The sequence below is a fragment of the Carassius carassius genome, chromosome 40 (assembly GCF_963082965.1).
Source record: "Carassius carassius chromosome 40, fCarCar2.1, whole genome shotgun sequence".
NCBI lineage: Eukaryota > Metazoa > Chordata > Actinopteri > Cypriniformes > Cyprinidae > Carassius > Carassius carassius.
The window spans coordinates 3,859,297-3,882,638 of NC_081794.1; the positions used below are offsets into that span (position 1 = coordinate 3,859,297).

The 23,342-nt window shown below is 36.4% G+C and overlaps 1 protein-coding gene and 1 long non-coding RNA gene across 3 annotated transcripts; both read right to left on the minus strand.

Annotated features, from left to right (window-relative positions):
- Positions 1 to 393: 393 nt before the first annotated feature.
- On the minus strand, positions 394 to 18,080 carry LOC132121968 (serine/threonine-protein kinase BRSK2-like). Of its 2 annotated transcripts, none has more exons than XM_059531736.1 (19): positions 17,160 to 18,080; positions 16,968 to 17,062; positions 16,126 to 16,211; positions 15,862 to 16,002; positions 15,130 to 15,246; positions 12,205 to 12,238; positions 12,033 to 12,101; positions 11,717 to 11,863; positions 10,558 to 10,589; positions 10,158 to 10,322; positions 9,642 to 9,739; positions 8,125 to 8,275; positions 7,978 to 8,038; positions 5,235 to 5,808; positions 4,329 to 4,377; positions 3,733 to 3,856; positions 2,558 to 2,765; positions 1,470 to 1,559; positions 394 to 1,394 (listed from the first exon to the last, which is right to left on the minus strand). In XM_059531736.1, the coding sequence occupies exons 1-19, from the start codon at positions 17,242 to 17,244 to the stop codon at positions 1,213 to 1,215; spliced, it is 2,508 nt and encodes an 835-aa protein (XP_059387719.1). In that variant the 5' UTR covers positions 17,245 to 18,080; the 3' UTR covers positions 394 to 1,212. The 2 variants fall into 2 exon arrangements, with proteins under 2 accessions (XP_059387719.1, XP_059387720.1); XM_059531737.1 differs by having other exon boundaries at positions 5,235 to 5,514; positions 17,160 to 18,079.
- A 1,482-nt stretch (positions 18,081 to 19,562) lies between these two features.
- LOC132122589 (uncharacterized) lies at positions 19,563 to 22,425 on the minus strand. Its single transcript, XR_009426400.1, has 3 exons — positions 22,268 to 22,425; positions 20,066 to 20,168; positions 19,563 to 19,832 (listed from the first exon to the last, which is right to left on the minus strand). It is a non-coding gene; the product is annotated as an uncharacterized LOC132122589 (long non-coding RNA).
- Positions 22,426 to 23,342: the final 917 nt, after the last annotated feature.

The following is a 23,342-nucleotide window of genomic DNA, read 5'->3' on the forward strand; positions in this document are numbered from 1 at the left end:
TTGACTGGCAGGTGAGGGGGAGGGTTCAGGAAATCTTGTAATTATTTTTGCATTTCCATTCAGCGATGGTAGTGACAGAAAACTGACACTTCTTTAAAGTGTATTTTTTTTCAATTTTTTAAACCAACAAAGCACGCATGTTTGCTTGTCTAAAAGAACAGTGCACTTTGCCAAAGATTATGTTGCAATTCCCCCAAAACATATATTTTTAATACCTCAGGCATTCAATTCTTTCTTAAACATACATATGTACACCTAATGGAGATTTTTGTTATCCTCCGGAATGATATACAAATAAATTATTTTGAATAAACCAAAATCCACAAATAAAATCAACGACATTCACTTGGTTGGCTTCACCCAAAAGTCTGGCAGCAACAGAGAATCTGGACTGATTCCCGTTCCCTCTACATGTGAACTCTTGTTGGAGACAACAGTCACGGGAATCCTCCGTTTGTCAGATGCTCTCGTACGTTTGAGCTGCCAAAAGGGTGAACCGAGGCCAGATTTCGATGGTAAACTCACGCAAAAATGCAGGCATTAGGGGCTGAAGCTTGACGTTATTTAGCATGCAGCATTTCTACAGAGAGTGAAAATGAAGTTAGCTAATGACACAGGGCTGGTAAACAACGGTCATAAAGTCACCATGAGTCTGTCCGCTCAAGGAGGTAATCATGTTTTAAAAAGATCCAGCATGTGAATCTTTTGTAGCTTATTGATTTTTATTGCATATGACTGAGCACTCTTGGTGCTGATAGCTTTTGGATCTAAATCTCTACATATTTTCTGGGAGGATAAAAATTCAGAATAAATTGGACTAACGTCTCTGTTGCTATAATTACTCGATTGGTGAAACGGAGACCTGGTCTGTAAGGAACAGATGGTGTGCTACCCCCAACCGAAATCTTTCCTTTTACCAATGTCATTATAAACCCAAGTTCTGCACATTACATCCAAATCACGTGAGGGAAAATACAGCACAAATCAAAGCATTGTCCAGGATGATCAATTAAATACGTTTGAGAACAAAGTGCTCCTCGGATCCCTGACTGTTCAATAGATCCCATGTTCTTGAACAATGCGTTTCAGTATTTGGTTTCATTAGACTTTCAAAAAGCTCCTTTAAAAACACATTTTACCATCATGCTGTTCTGAGGTGAGAAGGGGAGAAGGAACGTTTGAGTAGTTTAGTCCTGACAGAGCATTTCTTGCTCAGGGCTGTGATTGTGTTCCACTGGAGGAAGGTAGGTGGGTTCTTTCTCTTCCAGACCCCCTGCGCTGGAGTAAAACCCCGCCCTCTCCAAACTCCACCGACTCGCAGCGGTCGGCTCCGCCCTCTGAGCGCCGGGAGTTCTGTCTGGTTGGTGTTCTAGGAGGGCGACTGTTCTTCTCATCTAGCACAGAGCAAACAAAGGCTATAGAAGAGTGGAAGCATGCTGGATGAATTAATGACATGTGTCTGTTCTTACCTGAAAGAGTCTGCGTCATGGTCTGATCGTGACCACTGAGTAACTGGGCTTGAATCGTTTCAACAACTCGTCTAAACCTGTGACTTGGACCTAAAAATTCAAATTCACACACACACACATACTCATAACTTCAGTGATGTGTAGTGGACCCCTGAAATGAAGAAGGTGATAAATGGAAATCATTTCCATGTTAAAGGCTTATGGAAATATATTGTATCTAACACTTGCTATTTATTATTTATCATACTTTTATTATTTAGCATAGTCTTATGAACATTTAAATAAAAAATACTGCTCACTGAAAACACATCAAATAAATGTTCCAGTTCCATTTCATTTGAATGAAAATGATTTCCATTCTAAACTCTAATGTAACAACATTTCATCTTCACTTGCTATAATGACATAATCATACTTTATGAAATCAAAGTTTCATGAAAATCTGTAACAAAAATATTTTCTGGAAAAAATGCATTAAAATAGAAATTTAAAAGTCACAAGTGTAAATGTGTAAATTTGCATGTTAAAATCAATGGAGCATTTATATAACATTTATATAATCATACTTTTTATTAAAATCAAGGTGTCATTAACATTTTGAAATATTTTTTAGAAAATATTTAAAGCACTGCAAAAAATGCATTCAAATAGATCAGGTTTAACAGTAACATGTTGTTTATGCCGATTTAAATGTTCTATTCCATTCAATGGAAATCATTTAATTCTAATGCAACCACTGTATCTTAAACTTTTTTATAATATCCATAATAGTTTATATAATAAACTATTTTTTATTAAATCTATTTTTTATTTATCTACTTTTTATTAAATCTAAACACTTTTCAATATTTGAATGATATTGCATATTGCTTCAAAATTATAAATAATAATAATGCATTGATAATCAAAAGCATTCAACTAGACATAGAGATGATGTCTCCTGATGAAACTTTATTTACTGTGTAAAACTGAGTGAACACTATTTCATGTTTTGTTTCTGTACCATAAATAAAACGCTCTTAATGGAATGATACACTTTAATGGAAGTGGACACACAAATCATTACCAAACAGATAGTACTTCTTCACCTGATATGAGGCTAAAAGTTACACTGTAGAGCCCATAATCCTTCTGTCCGTCCCTGTCTCTGTCCCGCTCTCGTTCTCTTTCCCCCTCAGAGAAGGAGATGTCTACCTGGAATCTGACAGGTTTCTGGAAGACAGACGGACCTCCAGAAGTCTTGTACTCCGCACGGAAACTCGTCTGAGAGATTACGCTGTGACTGAGCGAGGGAATCTGAAGACAAACACATGAGAGAAAGAACTGTTCCTTACTGCTGCATACATTATCAATGTGTGGTCATGTTCAATTATTATGGGTGAACTTGGATTTGTTTTTGTCACAGTTTATGGGGTTGAGTTTATGAGTTGCAGAATATAGCTGTATTTTCAGGTTATTTATTTCTCTACATTGCACAAGTGTGGGACAAAACAGCAAAATATTTGAGTTCTTTTTGTAAAATAATACAATCATGCATCTTCTTTTTATATGCATAATATTTTATAGATATTTAAAGAGCTAAACAGTTTTTAACTTGATGTAATGTCTTAAAATTGTGAGATGTGATGCAACAATCATATGCATGAATACATCTTGTATAACGTTCCCAAAATGGTTTGCTGTTTGTTTGTTTTTTTGGTCAACGTAAATGTAACGTCTTATAGTATCTTCACATATCAAATATTGCTATACTCAAAATTACAAATATGCTTAAAATATATAGAAAACATTGATATATTCAAAAGTCTGGGATTCATATTTCTGTTTTTATATAAGAAATTAATAGACTTATTCAGTAAGGATGCGTTAAATTAATGTTGCAAAAGATTTCAAATAAATGCCATCTTTTGAATTTTCCATTCATCAAAGAATCTTGAAAAAAATATGAAGCAGCATAGCAATTTTAAACATGAATAACAATAAGAAATCAAGTAAATCAGCATATTAGAATGATTTCTGAAGGATCATGTGACACTGAAGACTGAAGCTTTGATCACAGGAATAAATGACATTTTACTATATATTAAATAAGTTATTTTTAATTGCAATAATGTTAAACATTTTTTGATCAAATAAATATAGCATTGTGGAGCATAAGAGACTTTCACAATATTAAAAAATCTACTAGTGAATATGCGAGCCATTTCGTTTATTAACGTTAACGTTCGTTTATGCCTAATCATGCACAGAGCAGCTGACTCACAGAGAGGAAGGCATGGACGATATCCGCTTTAATGCCACTAAAAGGTTTGTCTCTGATGACCACAGAAATCTGCTCTTCTTTCTCCAGACTGATGAAATTCCCAAACCAGGACCTTTTAGCCAGCCTGTGGGACCACAAACAGACAGACACTTGGGTAATCTGTAAGACTCATCACAGTGATGCAGCACACTGAAGAATTAAAAGCTGGAGATCATTATCGTTAATATATTTCCCTGAATAGCACATGCAAGTCACCATGACGTCTATGAGCATTGTCATCTGGCACATTTCATTTTTAGGATCTGCAGAATGGCATTTAAACACTGAAGGGCACTGTTTGCAATATTTATTATTTAGAATTGACTGTATGTGAATCGAATGGAGATGTTTCTTTTTCATATGCAAATTACACAGTAGCAAAAATGGTCAGAGACCTGGAGAAAAACACTTTTACAAATTAATGAAACATAAAAATGTACAACATACAGTGAGTTCTTTCAAATAAAATGCAATGCTTTCCAAATGATTTTTCCAGATTATTTGACAGACCTCTTGGCATTATATGTGTGCTTATTGGGTTGGCAAGTGTTTCTTACTCTGGGCTTGATTCTGGTGTTAAACTGGACATGTCCTCTGAGTTTGGCACTGTTTGGAAAGTAAGAGTAAGAATGAAGAATAGATCATATACAACCTGACATTGATTCAATTCAATTATTTGACAATTATTTTATATTTCAGAGGTGAGAGATCCAGGGACCCCCAAAGGACTGCAAGCAGTGTTGTCTTACTATCATACATTATTATAGTTTTTTAAATAACATATTTTGAATTATATTATATTTTTATGATGTTTTAAGTTTACTTAATTTTTTATTAAATATGTCTATATATTTATAAATTTTTATTTATTAGTTTTAGTTTTTTACTTAAACTGTAAATGTTATATTGGCAACTAATTTAAAATAGAAACTAAGTATTATATAAAATATTTTTTTAGTTAACATTTATTATATTTCAAGCAACTATTTTTTCATGGTTTAGTTTTAGTTTATATTAATGATAATAACCCTTGCTGCAATGTGACCTGCAGAAAAGGTCATAGAAAATGAAATACAGTTGTAATTAATCAATCAATCAATATAATTCTGGTTTCCAGTGTCATAAATAATGGGATTAACCATGCAATAAATAATTTTATTCTATTGACAGCCACAGTTTGATGTTTTTCTTCAAGTGAGCTCTCTAATAATAGAATTATTACTCTTATGGCAGAACAATGATACAGTGTTAGCTAAATAGTAGGGGAAAATATAATATAATATAATATAATATAATATAATATAATATAATATAATATAATATAATATAATATAATATAATATAATAACATTCTTATTTATCGGATCAAAAAATGGTTCTTTAGGGCTCCATGGTCTCAGAATGTATGAAAATTCCTTCTCTATTGATGAAATACTTAAAAAGGAAAGGACATCGGGGCCCACCCTGCAGCTTGCGGCGGTGGAACCGCGGTGATCCCAACAGGTTGTTCTTCAGCGAGTTGAGGCGTGTCCTCCAGTAGGCGGAGCTACTGGCCACCATGCCGCCGCCTCCCCCTGGACTAGAGGGTGGGGTCAAGGAGAGTGAGCCCACGCCCACACTTCCTCCCTCGGCTCGGGAGGAAGAAGAGGAAGAGGAAGAGGAGGGTGGGGTAGCGGTGGAGGGGTGGGGGTGATGCACAGGGGTACCCAGCGGGGTGGGCAGGGGAGAGCCCTGAGGGGTGACCTGAGACATGGGATACAAGCTTTTAGTCACCGACTTCAGCAACGCAGATGGAGAAGGAAAGAAGAGGAAACAGGGAATGGACGACAGGAAGGGGGAAGGGGAGGGAGAGCAGGAGGAGGAGGAAGAGGAGGGTAAGGGGAGGGACTTCATGGACTGGAGGCGTTCAGGTGCGGTTTTAGATGGAAGCGTCTGTGTTTTGGGTTCATGCGATCGGTTTGGATGAGCGTTGGTGCTGCCGCTTCCCGCTTTGGTGACGGCAACTACCTCCGGCTTGCTAAAGGTAAAGACAGAGCTCTGATGGGGTAAGGAGGAGGAGGAGGAGGAGCGGGGTGGAAGAGTGAAGGCCGTGGCAGATGGAGAGAGAAACAGGAGTGAAAATGAGCAATGGCAGTTGATACGGCTTTAGTGCACAGTGATGGTGTACAGATGATGTGTGAGTGTGTGTTTAAAGTGTACTTCAGTTTTTACAGATACGTGAGGGTTTGTGTACAGTGCGCATGATGACACAATTTATTTTCATCAGAACAGTACACGCCAGTGATGTGCGGGTCAATGTATAAACAACCCACACCTGACCGATGTTTTCAAATAACCCGCCCGCAACTCGGACCGCAATATAGAAAAAGAAAATATTGTACCCGACCCGCTTCCTGATGCGCATTTTTTACAAGTAGTAAATGCGTCATCCCTTTATATTAATTTAATTACTTAAGTAGGCTTTAGCCTACAGGATAATAAGCGTTATGACCGCACACATAAAGCTTGCCACAAAGAACCGGTTAATGATTATGAATGTGTCTAAATTAGCAAGGAGACATTTAATTGTTTAGTAATAAACTGGTGTTTTCTGTGTCGCCGATTGACGAGTTGACGATGCGGACTCGCCATGAACACCAGACAGAAACGCACATTACATATGGATTACATAATCAGAAAGTAGCCTATTTATTTTGATTTGAATATTTTCGTAGAAAAAAATAGACATTTCAAGCTTTCTGTAATATATCGCGTATATTTCTTTTTGAACCCACAGACTAAAAGATTAAGACACTACCTGACCCAAAATATCACCCAAAGTTTCTACAGCTTTTTTCTTAGCTATTTTAGAATCTGGAAAAATTACTGGGGCAAACTTGTTACTGCAGTCGGTAGAGCGATATGAATGTGTGTGATGTACGGCATGATAAATGCTTGTCACTTCTGCTGAAACTTTGTCAGCCTGTGGGTCATTTGGTTTATTGAAATTGCACTGATCTGCATGTTTCTTGATTATGTGCTTTTTTTCCGTGGTACTCGCATGCATCATGTCGCTTCACGTCGTATTCTCCACCATTTCCCACAGAAAAACTGCTTTTGCATAAAATGCAAAAAGGTCTCTCTGCTTCGCCATCTACAGGTCTTAACCAAGAGTATGTTGCGGTCCATTCGCCATTAAAAGTGCATCTTCTCTTTTTCGTGGCCAAGGCTGCTTAACCTGACCGAGCAGCGCGCGCTCTCCAATTTGAGATTGTGACAATGTTGAGGAGGCATTTGTGCATTTGATTGACGTACGACTCAGCCTATCAACTAACGCTTTTATTGCTCTCCTCTGAACTATTGGACATAAGTTAACAGTACGCATATGGACGTATCCTTGGATTTATTAGGCAGGGGCGAATGAAAAAGCGGGATAGATGCTGAATTTGCGTGAGGCGGGAAAATTGCTGTACAGTACAACGTAAAGCGGGACAGGTGGTCACTCTGTAATCGCACCAGTTATTCAGCCAATAAAGTGTAGGCCTATGTATTTCAAAATTGTGTCTAGTACTATATAAATTAAAAAGGTTTAATTGGCATCTTTATTTTAAACGACCCGACCGACCGCGACCCGAATATCATTAAAAATATTTTTGGATGACTCGTAACCGCGGGTGACCGCAGGCACCCACTCATTTCGGATCAACCCGTGCATCACTGGTACACATGTACTGTATGCACACAACATGATTTTTCTAACCATGCATACTTTATACGCATAGGTTACACATGCACATTGAATGTGTTTTGCATTAATCAGTTGCTCCGTTAGCACCGTCCTGGGCCATTGTCTCACAGTAGAGAGTGAAACAAAAAATACACATTAAACATGCAAAGCAGCTGCATTTTCTTTAAACTGTGCCACTTTGAGACACTAAAAACACCTGATCATGAGCTGCTCACGTGTACATGAACTCTTAAGCACGCAGAACAATGGACTATACGCTTATCTAAAATACACACTGTGGTGCACGTTAACACACTGTCAGAGAGAAAAAAAGAGTAAGAAAGTGCAACTGGTAATGATGTATCATTAGTGCAGGAAAATTAGTATTCAACTATTCTGTATTAATAAATAAAATATTTTTTAACACTGCTGCTGAGAAACTCATTTTTTGGTGAACTATCTCTTTAGTAGAGAAATAAGGTTGGCAGACAGGTACTTACCCTAGGACTGCTTAGAGGACTAGATGAGAGGCCCGTTGATGCTCCGCTTACAGATCGAGATCTGGATCGAGTGTGGCAGTCAATAGTCAGTAATGCTAAATTCCAAACATCCATATATGCTAAATGTGAATGCGACTGCATGCATACCTTTGGCTGTGCATGGAGGTGTCCAGCGCTCTGCGCGGGGTTGTGGGTGAGCCCTGCTCCGTCACACTCAGCACCTCCAGACTCTTCCTCTCTGGCCGGCAGCGGCCGTAACGTGTCAACATGGGTGAGTCTACACGCTTCCGTGGAGGGTCTATATAGATAACCAAAACACAGAGTTTACAGAGTGGTGTGCCTGTAGCTCAAAACAGTAGAGTATAGCACTAGCAACAGCAAGGGCATGCGTTCAGTTACCAGGGAATGCATAACATCTATACAAAAGATTGGGGGAAGTCGTGGCCTAATGGTTAGAGAGTCGGACTTGCAATCGAAAGGTTGTGAGTTCGAGTCCCGGGCCGGCAGGAATTGTGGGTGGGGGGAGTGCATGTACAGTTCTCTCTCCACCTTCAATACCACGACTTAGGTGCCCTTGAGCAAGGCATCGAACCCCCAACTGCTCCCCGGGCGCCGCAGCATAAATGGCTGCCCACTGCTCCGGGTGTGTGCTCACAGTGTGTGTGTGTGTGTGTTCACTGCTCTGTGTGTGTGCATTTCGGATGGGTTAAATGCAGAGCACAAATTCTGAGTATGGGTCACCATACTTGGCTGAATGTCACTTCACTTTCACTGGTTTTGCAGCGAATGCCATTAAAAGAACCATTATATACATTTGAATAAACCTTTTCCAATATAAATAATGCAAATATTCTATGAAGGTTAAAGGTTGTTCATGGAATCAGATGCTAAAAAAGAACCTTTATTTTTAAGTGTGACACTTAATAAATGAAATGCACTATGTTTTCCAGGAAAAAGTGACAGCAGATCAAAATTGCATTGTTGAGAGAAAAAGAACCGGTAAAACACCTGTGAATCAAATGTTAACACACATATGAACAGTATGAAGAGGTATTTTTTATTCCACAAAAATCAAGAATGAAAAATGTTATTATAAAATAAACATAAACAGACCTGTGTCTGGATTTGTTTGGGTTTATGTTTGACATTGAATGTGCTGCAATGTCAAGAACTGGTGTATTTTATGTGCTCTTTGCATTCTTGACATTAAAGGGATAGGCCACCCAAAAAAATAATAATAATAATTTACTCACCCTAATGTTATTCCAAACTTGTATTGTTTTCTGTGAGAACACAAAATAAGATATTTAGAAAAATGTTACCAAACCGTTTCAGTTCCCACTGACTTTCAATGTATTTTTTGTCCATATAACGAAAGTCAATAGGAACAGAAACTGTTTGGTTACCAACATTCTCCAAAATATCCTCTAATGTTCCAGAAACAAAAGAAATGCATACAAGTTTGGATTAACACGAGGTGAGTAAATGACAGCATTTGTATTTTTGGGTACTCTATCACCTGACCTGCATTCCCCAAAATGCAGTAATTAGCTTTGGATAAAAGTGTCTGCCAAATGTATAAATGTAATACATATGGTTTAACATGAGTGAGTAACTTCAAATTCTTGACTTTATTTAACTGTGTTCATGAAAGAGAAACGTACCAATGTCATTTCTGGGAGGAAGATCCTCATCCTCATAGCTAGGATAGCGCTCTTTACGGTCTAACAGGAGATAATAGATCATCTTCTCCTGGTTATCTCTGAGGAAAAAAGCGAGAGACAGAAAAGAGAAAAACAATATTAACCCTATCAAGCCTACTGTAAGCCTACATTTTAAGGGATTTAAATAATCAACATGAGCCAAACCTTGCTGAAAAACCTGCTGTACACAATTTACTACATGCCTTCTGTCATCTGATTGATAAATCATACTTTTTTAAAGCAAGTAAAAGGGGATTTTAGTATAATTGTAAAAATGCTAAAGTATGTATGCAAACTTTTTTTTTTCTTTTTAGTTTTTAGAAGGTTCAATACACGGTTCCATTTAAAAAAATAAAAACAAACGAACAAATCTGACTATTATAAAATACGCGAGGCTTGACAGGGTTAAAGATTAACTCGATATGTTTTCTGAATGAAAAATGCACATGATGCAAAAAGTGCTAATGTTACGCTCACTCTTCACACTGCAGGTCTTGGGCCAGTTTAACCCTATCCCTGAAACAGCCCAGAGAATACATGCTGTCCAGCACATCTGGGTCCAGCTCTGTCAGAGACATGATCCGTCCCATGCTCACGCGCCTCGGGGGCGGCTGCTCCGGACACGGCTCATTGCGTCCAGCTCTTCATCACACACACACAAACAAACACACATACAAATGTGAGCTGCTTGCACAAATCATCTGCAATTTGGGCTGCTATTAAAGACGCGAGATGAAATCATTTCATATCGTTTCAACACAAACAGAGATTTATTCATGAAATTCATCCATAAATAGACTTTCACTGAATCACTGTAGATTGACTACAGTGATAGAGAGAATATAAATAATCAGCACCATAAATAATCAATACTTACTGATACCAGGCATGTTTCTGGATGGCCTCTAGCTGCAGAAGGACAACAGATGGTGTATTTATCAGAGTCTGTTCACAGGCAGATGGCGCTACAACATTATAAGCTGAAGCTTTTTTTACAATCTGAATTATCTGCTGCACAAAATGATTCACTGTTATAAAGGTTTTGGTGTAAATGCAATAAGAACTCAGCCCAAACATGCATACAGAGACCTTTTACAAGTTATCTACTAAATGTAATCTACAAATCATTAAATACCCTTCAATGACATGATGTAACAAAGCTTAGTTTTGGTGGTGTGACTTGGCCAGTTTTATACACACTTCAAACCACTGAATCGAAATAAATGATTGTTCTTTCTATTCCAAATCCTGAACAAATATCATCACGGTTTACACAAAAATATTAGGCAGCAACTCTTTTCAACATTGATAATAATCAGAAATGTTTGTTGTCTGGCAAATCAGCATATTAGTATGATTTCTGAAGTTCGCAATTCACACTCAAAATGTCTTAAAATTGCAAGATATAAACTCTTGTGAGATATAAACCTGTAATTTTTAGAAGGAAAGTTCAAATTATGGAATAAAAACTTACAATTGCTAGAAAATTGTCAGATTTGTGGGATAAAAGGTCACAGTTATCTTTTTTATGTTTTATTTTGTGGCAGAAACAAACAAAATAAAGAATAATGAAACTCCGAAAAAAGTCTAATATAAAATTAATAAAAAAATTAATATATAAACTCAAAATTCTGAGAGATAAACTGTGAGTAATTGTGAGATAATCTTGCAATATTGAAATCATGAAAAAAGTCAAAACTGTGAAATAAAGTAAAAAATTATTCCATGGTAGAAACTGGCTTCCTCAGAAAACAGCTCATTTAAATTGTAATAATATTTCACAATATTTTTTTCTGTATTTTGATCAACTAACGGTATATTCAGCCTGTTTGGACTTTAGAGACTTCATTCAAAAAAAAAAAAAAAAAAAAAATATAGTACAGTACATATGTACAAATGATCCATCCAGCATCATACATTTACAAAATTTTTGCCAAACGTTTGCTTCTGCATTTCTGTACTTGTGTGGAGTAGTGTATGTTTCTCATCACATCCAAGCAAACCAATGAGAAAGCGTAATCACAGTACTCTCTTACCGTGACTCTTTTTTCAGGGTTGACCTCGATCATGGCCCGCAGCAGAGCCTGGCAGTCGGGTGGGATGAAATGTGGCATGTGGAAGACTCCACTCTTCACCTTCTCCAGCAGCTGCCGCAGGTTATCGTGGTCGAAGGGCAGTGCACCCTGAGGACAGCAGACAGAAATGGTAGATAGTAGTGACATGCAAAGAGTGTTTCAGTTATTTGCCTAGCAGCCTATGAGCTAAAAATTAGTAATAAGTGATAAGTGAGGGAAAGTAAAATGCTCTCCGACAAGCAGAGAGAAACAGAAGGAGCTGAAGCGATTTCCTCACCACTAGCAAAGCGAAGAGAATGACTCCACAGCTCCATACATCAGCCCGTCGGCCGTCATATTTCTCACCCTGCAGCAGAAACCAAAGGTAGAAGTAAGATCAAAGGTTCATCTTCAGACAGAATTATGCTCTTAAACATACAGGTTACTACTTTTTAGATGTAGACACCTACCCTGATAACCTCTGGACATGCATAATGAGGAGATCTGCAAATAGTTTGGGAAAACAGAATATGGATGGGTGTGACAAAGTGTAGTTTCACTTACTTATTGTTATTTATTTATATAAATCTGGGTCAAATTTAGGCGAAAATGCAAAAGCACACCCCTTGAGCTTAAGAGGATGTTCAAAAAGTAATTGAACAATAAGGAATAGGAAGTTGTATTAAGTTGTGTCTAATTATGTTGGCTTGAAAAGCCAGTACTGATCTATTATTCAAGCTTTTTCTTCTTCTAAGACTTAAAATTAATGAAGCCTTCAAGCTTTAACCAACTAATTCGGCACATATCTTCAGGATGTTCTCAGTGTGCTAAAACATGCTAGGAATGAGCTAAAAATGCCAGGACATGCTACACATGATAGCAACATATCAAAATGGGCAAGCTTCATGTTTAAAATGTTAGAAAAATACAATGCTAAAACATTCTAGCTGTTAGGGCATGCTAAAACTGGCTAGTTAAGTGTTAAAACATGCTAGCTATGCGCTGAAACATGTTAGCAACAATATAAAATGTTTTGCAAATGAGATGATACATGGAAGCAATGTAAACATCCAAACATGCTAGCCTTGTGCTAAAATGTTAACAGCACCTAACAAAAGGTTAAAACTAAACAAAGAATATGTTATATGCTAGCAACATGATAAAACCTGCTAGCTAATTGCTAAAACATGCTAGCAGAATGTTAAAACATGCTAGGAAAACCTACATGCTAGTTGCATACTAAAACATGCTAGCAACAAACTAAAATGTGTTAGCAATGTGATGAAGCATCTTCTTTGGAGTTTTATGACGGTTGATGCATTTGTGATGAAGCATCAAAGCAAATAGTAATATATAAAAAGCTAGCAACGTGTTAAAACTGGATGACTTCAGGTTACAAATGTTAGCAATGCCCAATACAATGTGAAAATATGCTAGCAGTGCTAAAACATGTTGGGACATGCTAAAACATGCTAGCTAAGTGCTAAAACATGCTATGACATTTAAACCTGCTAGCTATGTACTTAAACATGCTAGAAACAAAATAAAATGTGCTAATGGGATGAAACATGGTAGAAACATGCTAGCAACATATTAAATCATACTAGCTTCATGCTAAACAACACCTATATGCCTAATGTTAAAACTAAGTACATACAGTTAAAAACATAATGTCCTAGCAACATGCTGAAGCCTGCTACCTAAGTGCAAAATCATGCAAGCAATATGCAATTTGCAACAATGTAAAATGTGCTAGCAAAATCATGAAGCATGGTAGCAATATATAAAAACATGGTAAAAAAATCCTAGCAACATACTAAATCATGCTAGAAACAAAGTAAAACATGATATCTTCATGATAAATGTTAACATCTAACAAATGTTAAAACTAACAAGGTGACAAAACATAATTTTAAAACCATGCTAGTAACATTCTAGCGACGTGATAAAACATGTCAACAACGTGTTAAAACATGCTAAAACAATCTAGCAGTGCTAAAACATGTTAACAGTACATAGTAATAAAAGTAGAAAAGGGGCCATGAACTGCCTTTGTTTTTTATTTTGTAGTGTTCTCGGAGGTTCACTTTTTGCATAAAAAATCAGTTTAATCAGAATCAGTTTAATGACGGATTCGCACAAAGATTATTCTTGAAAGATGGAGCAGTTGTCTAGAGAAGGCGTTGTTTATGGACCACAAACGGTAAGTGTATTTTATTAAGTTGGTGCATTTAACAGTTTCTGTAACTTATCACACAAAGGGCAACGCTGTTTAGCTTTGTTAACTAGATGGTAGGGCTGTGCAAAAAATCGAATGCGATTTTCATGCGCATCTCGTCTGTGAAGGCGCTCCTGTGATTAGAAGTACATCTCCAGCACATGCGTTCAGATCAGGATTGCCAGGTTTTCAAAACAAATCCTGCCCACTTGCTTCTCAAAACTAGCCCAATCGCGTTTCCAGGAGGGCAGCCTGCGCTTAGCTGCTGTCGAATCACAACACAGGAACCGCTGGCACAATCAGAACTCGTTACGTATTTGTGAAGGAGGGACTTCATAGAACAAGGAAGACATCAGCCCGTTTTTATGACAGTGAAAACAGCGGTATACAGATAAGTAAATTGTGTGAAAAAAACTGTGTTTTTTTACACGCGAAACATGAACACATGTTATGTTGCACACTGTAAACACAATCAAAGCTTCAAAAAAGCATGAAAAACTGGACCTTTAATGTTGGGATCAGGCGGAAGGCATTGCAAAGACACTGCACTGCACAGCGTCTTGTTGTCTTCTGAGCCATCTTTATCACTTGGTTTCTGCATAGACCTGCGTTCACCTCTCATTATTTACACAACGTGCATGAATCAGTGGGCGGGGCTAAACTGGCAGTGATGTAGAAGCAGGTGTTGATCTTCTAACATGGAGGTGGTGTTTAGCCACACTATTACATCATAGAGTCATACATTCCAAAAGCTGTCGTTTTGGCAAACTGGCTTCAGTATAAGCTGTTTTTAGACTAACAAGTAAGTTCTTAGTTCTGGAACTTACAGGATGTTTTTATAGCACAATGACATCTTATATATTTTTTTGTTTGTTTCTCAGTTCATGACCCCTTTAAAATCTTTTCAAGCAAAAATGTATTTATATTGCCAAACAAATTCACTTATCAACATTCATTTGTTAAACAAATGTATAGTGGTAGCTAGGTATGACATTTTGACATCTAATTCAACGACATTTATACATTCTTGAGTGTGCTTTAGTGTTAAAAACCTGTATATTTTGTACTTCAACATAGTTTAAAACAGCATTGATCAGACAGCATGCAGTATCAGAAGCTTTAAGTGCAATAAAGCAAGCAAAAAGCATTAATACTCACACGCATACACAATACTCACCCACAGCTTGTCTCTAGCAGACTGTCTCCCACCTGTAGTGAGGCCATGCCAAAGTCTGCAATCCTGATATTGTTCCTCTCGTCCAGCAGGAGGTTTTCTGGCTTCAAGTCTCTATGACTACAATAGCACAGAGGACAACCGGCTCTGAACATGTCGTTCACCAGCAAACAACCCGCCACAGAAAACATACTTTGGAACATATATAGTGTTTATTTAATTTATTCTTGTCTTTGACAAAGGCATACACCTGCATCATCATGTATATATTAATATATGAGTGAATAAAAACTCCTTAATCATGTTGAAAACAAACCATTATCAATAACTGTGTCAGTAGGGTTAATAATCACTGCTAAAAGACCCCCTTGAGAAAGTTGATTTGATTGTTGTTGTTTTTTTTCCAGTCCCAAATTATATGATGCAGTGTTTTTTCAGCATTGTTTACATTCTGTTATTGCTTTTGTTAAGATTTCAAATTATATGTTATTCTTACGTTTCTATATTTTACAAATCAATTTGTGATGCGGTCAGTGTGGAACCGCTTGCACATATTAAGCACATATTTGGAATTTAATCACTTTCAGCCAAACTGTGTGTGTGTGTGTGTGTGTGTGTGTGTGTGTGTGTGTGTGTGTGTGTGTGTGTGTGTGTGTGTGTGTGTGTGTGTGTGTGTGTGTGTGTGTGTGTGTGTGTGTGTGTGTGTGTGTGTGTGTGTAGTTATTTATGTCTTACCATATGGAGTGACTATGACAGAAGTCCAGAGCAGATATGATTTGTCTGAAGAACTTTCGTGCCTCTTTAGGTGTCAGTCTGCCCTTCTTCACCAAGTAGTCAAACAGTTCTCCTCCTGAAACATGCTCCAGTACCAAATATCTGCATGAATGGAACCAGAGAAAGAGTGGGGAAAAAATGCTTCAAGATAGGAACAAATGAAGAGCAGGAAGAACAATGTTGAGTGAAGCCTTGAAGAAAGCATGTGAAAGTGTGGTAACTCACAGATATTTGTTGTTCTCATAAACATCATGGAGTTTCAACACGTGTGGATGTTCAATCAGTTTCAAAATAGCAATTTCTCTCTCCACCTGGTTGAATGAGTAAAAGGAAAGATTATATTTATCACTCGTTATGTAGCATTATCTATTTATCATCTTTATAAATAGCAATTCAATTCAAAATAGCAAATTGTTTTGATAAATCTGTCATAACTGTTTTTCATTTAAATATTTTAAAACAAAAAAATCTACTTATTTTTAGTCAACATATTTTTTTATTTTCATAAAAAATGTATTAGCTTGAAAAACAGAAAAAATAACTGAAACTGAAATAAAAAGGTATAAAAATGATATGGCAAAGAATTAAATACTAAAACGTTTCCTAAAAAGAAAATGGAAAACAGACTGTAAATTTCAGTTTGTTAACTTACTAAGAATTCTTGCAAACTTATTGCCTCAGAAAAATCTAGTTAAGGTCACTTATCATATTCAAGTTTCAATAAATTGGCTTCTGAGTACATTTGAATATACTGAGCAACCTCAACTAGATTTTTCAGAGGCGATAAGTTTGCGAGATTTTTTCATTTAGAAATTTACAGTGACAATAAATAATAAAAATTCAAAATATTTATAAAAACTTTAATAGTATCTCAGTGATACTAAAATAACATGGAAATATTCTGTAATTATGCTTCTCTATCTGACATAGTGACATGGTGACATAGTAGGCTACTTCCAACATTTAGAATATTATCATTTAATTTTAATATGTAAAACTAATTTTAATAACTGTGTAAAACTTTACAAAAACCAGAGCATTAAAAAAAGTGTTAATTCTTTCCTTACCTTCGTCAACACGGATTCTGAGAGTTTTTCTCTGTTGACTATTTTGATGGCTACTTTTTGGCCAGTGCTGCAGTGAATCCCGAGCTTCACCAGACCTGTATTGGAACGGCAGACAAGCACAAGACAGTTCATCAGCGACAACTGCTTTGAAAGGAGCAGAAATAATCTAATATGAAAACAATTTCTCCTTACCTGTCTGGCCTTTCCCGAGAGTCTTCTCCAGTCGATATGGCCCTACATACTGAGCTGTCTGGGTCATTGACAGCTCCTTAGACATTTTGCATGCAATATTATCACAGCGCACTGTTTTTGAGTTGAGTTTTTCTAAAATAGTCTTCCAAGGGTTTGCAACAACCTGGAAATATATCCATGCTGAGCTCGGGGTTCCCTAATATCTGTCATACGGGCCTATTTATTATTCTGAACTCTTTGTGTTTGTCATGTAGATGAGGGGAAAGATGCTGATGGCAATGCAGAGATACAGTCAGGTCCATAGAAGCAGCCTAACTCACAGCTCTGCCAATCAAAGTCACCCTTCTCAATTGATCAGGCTTTTCGTTTCCAGTCATTACAGAAAGCCAGGTCCTGTTAGTAAGCTCCTGTTTCTAGATGTATCTACCAGCTGGCCATCGGCTCGTGACAAAAACTCCTCCTGACTAACGCTAGTGTTTGTGAAATATAAGTGAACGCAAGCCTTCAGTACACTTGTGCTGGGCCTAACTCTCAGGTAAAGGAGCCAGAATCTCGCAAATGCAGTTAAACAAGCAGGTAAATCTATTGCCGTTTCACACTGAGCAAGACGAGGAGCTCCAGGTCGCTCTGCATCCTCTCGCATCACTGTAGCGGATCTGGCAGCTCTGCTTCATCTCTGCTGCTGATGTTGAGCTGTGGACCGCAGCATCCTCTTCCTTCTCGTCTGCGCCGTGTGTCCGCTCTCGCCGGTCGCTTTTGGGGAAGGGGTTTTGTGGTTTTGATGGTGACTGATACGCTGCGCGCTGATATTTTGCGTGTCTTGACGGTTTCTTTGCGCTGTAAAGCGTTATTTTCTCCGCTCTGGTTCCTCGCATAAGCATCCGGGTCCCACACCCTCCTCCTCGTCATCACCGACCCCTCCCTCCACTGCACCTCGCGCCACAGATCTGTCCCTCGCGATACAAATAGTAGAATGATACTTAATTGGCACTGAATCATAAGCATCTTCAAGTACCAAATACGTGGCCTACTCCAATAAATCCATGAATCAAGCAATCCATTTTTTTTTTAATTAATTAATTTTCGGAACTGTATCTTTTTTATAAGCCTTCACATATTTTCAACGTAAAAAATGTACAAAAATAAAATAAATACCTAAAAATAAATAATAAAAAAAATATAAATTTTATAAATTTTTAAAGTTTTTATGACTTTTTATTATTTTATTTTGATTTATTTTTTGTCATTTTTTTTTTTTTAATTGTTTCTTCTTGTTGTTTTATGTCATTGTGCTTATATTTTCTTGCACAACCATCAACCTAAACATAAAAACTGAAAATATTTAATAATAATAACAATAATAATACCCAACAAAAAGTATTATTATTATAGCCTTATTTTAATTATACATCAAACTATATTAAAGTGATAATAATTAATAATAATAATAATAATAATAACTGTATTATTATTATATAAAAATATTAAACCTAACAATATCAACATTATAAGTTGAACAGAGTTTTAATTCTTGACAAGTGCTTGAGTTCAACAAGGTCACACAGCCTCAGATTAATTATTACTTTTTATTATTTTATTTTTATTTGTTATTTTTCATTTGTATTATTGTTTATTGTTGTTGTTTTATGTCATTGTGCTTGTCTGTCACAACCGTGATACATCAACCTCAACATAAAAACTGAAAATGTTTAATAATAATAATAATAATAAAATCAAACAATATCAAAATTGTAACTTGATGAGTTACACTAAGTTTTAGTATGAGTACTTGACTTCAACAAGTTCACACAGGCTCAGATGAGTTTTTATTATTTTATGCTAATCTTTTTTCTTTTCTTTTATGCTGCTACTACTAATAATTATTATTTTGTGTAATCGGGCTTATATTTGGTCACAACCATATGTGAATACATTCATACAAATTGCAAATATTTCTTTTTACATCATTGTGCTTATATTTTGTCACAACCATGACATGTGAACCCCTTCACACAAATTGCTATTTTTTTTAACCTTTCATAGGTCCTCGCTAGCAGTATACTATAAACTAACATGACTAGAGCATGATTGATATGTGATGAAAAGTATGAAAGTGGTTTTGTCAACACCATCAGATTTTCTTCAGTAGATGGTGCTGATAGTCAGGTGCTCTGCCTCTGTCTACAGGCTTACATTCAGGAAACCACACGAGTAGCACTGCCAGTGTGCTTGGCATAAGTTACAAAGTATGCAGACCACTGCAAATAAAGGTAGATCAATCCTATTACGAAGCTATTTAGTCTCAGTTATTAAGTGATCAGTTATGTAAGCTGCCTCTTAACCTTATCATGGTTTATGATGTGTTAAAATCTGTCAGCCTGTGTAGTAATGGAAAAATAAGGAAACAATTATAGTATTTTATTCAAAATCAAATGAAATGCACTGTTTTTTACAGTGTGAAATCTGGAAAACAATAATAAAACTGGGTTCTTCTTTTTTCCACAGTTACAGATATCATTGACAACATGAGGGACACCAACAAGACTTCCCAGGATCAAAATAAACATTTCCACTGCTTTCCAGCACTTGCACCCCTTCACTGTCTTTAGAATGGTTCAGTCCAGTGCAATTTGAGGGAATGCGAAGACATTGGAGGACCCAGAAAGGATGGACCTAAGTTAAAAATAGCAGAGGAAAATCAGACAAAATCAGAATCAACAAATCAATGCATTCATCCAAACAGAAGAGAAATGTACACAAGGTCACTTCACAGTAAGGAAACGCTTCATAAACTGTGCTACATCAAACTGCAGATACATTTCATAATTTCAGAAAAGCCAAAATAATAAATAAAAAAACAAAATACAATTAGAAATATATTGGGTATAACAGTATTTGATACTCACATGTAAATGCATGACCCCTCAAGAGGCTGCCGTGGCCCCCTTCACACAGGCCTCAAAAGCTTCCAGCAGCTCCTTACAGCCCTCTGCACCCTTCCCCTGAACACTGGACACATATACAGTCAGTTCAGTGAACTGTGAAATAGTCTGCACCCATGAGAAGATGATTCTGCTGTGCAATGTGTCTGTCTGTGCATTGATGTTTTGGACAGCTGATCTCATGTTTTTTTGTTGTTGTTTTTTTTATGGCTAGCCGACATTGTATACTTTGGGAAGTCTTGCAGTGTGAGATTTTATAAGCAAACTAAAGCTATTTTAAACTATATTTTGTTGTACAAATATATATATAATTATACACACACACTAACACACACACACACACACACACACACACATATATATATATATATATATATATATATATATATATATATATATATATATATATATATATATATATATATATATATATATATATATATATAGCTCAGACCATCCAAAAATAGATGAGTTTTTTTTCGTGGAAACAGATTTGGAGAAATGTAGTTGTTCATCTCTTGCTCACCAATGGATTAATGCAGTGAATGGGTGCCGTCAGAGTGAGAGAATATCAGTTTAACCATCACTTCTGGCCTAAATATTAATCCATAATAACACTTCTTCCACTGAAAAGTCCATCTCCTGTTCTTTTCGCACATCAAAATCCACCAACATATTTGTTTAGAACTTTTCTCGCTTGTAAACGGTGCTCAATCTGTGCATATTTCTCTCCTGATTCAAACAAGACGACTTTTACACTGGAGAAAGCAATATTATGGATATAGAATTTCAGACTGGAGTGGTGTGGATAATTTTGATGTTTTTATCAGCTGTTTGTACTCTCATTGTGACGGCACCCATTCAGGATCCACTGGTGAACATGTGATGTAATGCTACATCTGATAAAGAAACAAACTCGTCTACATCTTGGATGGCCTTAGGGGTAGTACATTTTTAATAAAGGCTTATTTTTTAGTGAAATATCTTTGAAAAAAACTATTCTTGAAAAAAACGGACATGGACATTTTCTTCACAGATCGCTAGTTAAAAGTCTCTCACTAGGTTAAAATCTAATAAAAAAGATAATAATATTTAATTCTAAAACACTAGGTGCTTTCAAAGTCTAGACCAGATCTGCACGTGACGACGACTATTACCTTCATAAATAATGCAGACATTGCAATACAGGCAATGTAATGTGAGCTGTGAGCAAACCTCCACTCCCTCGCCATTCCATGTGTGAGACTATTTGAAACCAGGCTATATTTACATCACACATATACATTACTAAAGTTCATGCTAAATTTGGCATATTGCTCTGATTGTTGCATACAAACATGAGACATGTTTCTAATTGCATTTTGGCTTGTATGCATTCATGCATATTCATACTCCAAAGACTCAAGCATTTGTTTCATTTTATTTTGTAATCTCAGATGTAGTCTGAATGATTATATAATTAATTTATTACATAATGCAATGCTCTGTTTCTGACAAATGCTCCATTTTATCTGTAACCAACCAACCAACCTAGAAGCCATGCACCGCAGATGATGACCCCAATTTACAACGCATGCATGCGAGTAAATCAGTTGAGAGATAGTCATAAAGTAGACACCGCTTCTCTTGTGAAAGGTACAACTTGTGCAACACACCGTAAAGTTCACATTATTGTGTCATTGTGTGAGTGCATTGACCTCTGACCTTTTGACCTATAAGAAAGCACTCTGCTTTGTTCATAATTAAAGCTTCATTTGTTCATGAAAGCATCCAGTGCTGGAAAATGACAGAAACTATTGTAAAATGCATCTCCAAAGCTCTATTGACATCAAATGCAAGCACAAGGGGAACGTGTGTTACAGCAGCATGCTTTAACTTAGTAACACGATGGCTAACATGGGTAATTTTTCACTTGCATCATCACTTTCAAAACCTGTTACCCTCCAGCACCATGTGCTCAATACTGAATCCAACACACATTTAATAGTCTTTCAAAAAAACTAATTCACAGACCACTACAGATAACCTATATTCAGGGAGGTTTTATGATATTGGTGTATGAACAAAAATAAATGCTGAGCTACAAAGCATGTAACAGTTTTTAATAGGCAAAATTTCAAAATTCAGTGTCGCATTAATGTATATCCTTATTGAGCTTTGACTCACCATTTGTCCAGCTCATCTTTGGGAGCCTTGCACTGAGCAGGAACTTCTTCAGGCATTTTTCTTTCTTTGTGTGACACAATGTCAGAGAGCTGAGAAGAGCCTTTAAGGAAGTACAGGGTGAACAACTAATATATATAGGATTACTTCCCAGGCTGTGTGGGAAGGAGGAGGAAGAGAGGGAGGAGAAACAGGCTGCAGAAAGTGTCCGAGAGGGCAGGAGTCACATAGGAAAGGTGACTTTGGCAAAATTAGAACAGAATGGAATGTTCCTTCTTGAAAGGTACATATTGCTTATATTTGGGTATTAATAATACAAGATATCAGCAATGTTTCTATTTCAGAATAATGTAAATCAACATCCAGCATGTCTGCTGTAAATATTCATTCATGAACAAGGGGTGGATTTTAAACTAATGTTTATTAATTCCTATCCATTTAAAAGTGTCTCTGTGTGTGTGTGTGTGTGTGTGTGTGTGTGTGTGTGTGTGTGTGTGTGTGTGTGTGTAAAACATATTCCACATAATTTTCATATCCTTTCTAGTCTTACATTTTTTTGTTAACAGGATGGTGAAATATAACAACATTTTTATTCATGCAATATCCCTTTATTTTTTTTCTTTATTTTTACTTCGTCATAACATAAGACATAAAGGAAATACTCCAATCAAACACCAGATGGCACAGTTTTACAACAAACTACAAAATAAAGGAAAATGATCAATATCTATCTATCTATCTATCGAGAATTTAAACTTTTACACTAGCTTAGATAGATAGATAGATAGATAGATAGATAGATAGATAGATAGATAGACAGACAGACAGACAGACAGACAGACAGACAGACAGACAGACAGACAGATAGATAGATAGATAGATAGATAGATAGATAGATAGATAGATAGAAAGAAACAGACATAGAGAGATAGATAGACAGACAGAGAGATAAATAAATAGATAGACAGACAGATAAATAAATAGATAGACAGACAGACAGACAGATAGATGCCTACACGAAGTATTGCGAGTTATTAATAGAAAATTTGATATTAACCTAGAATAATGACCATAATTA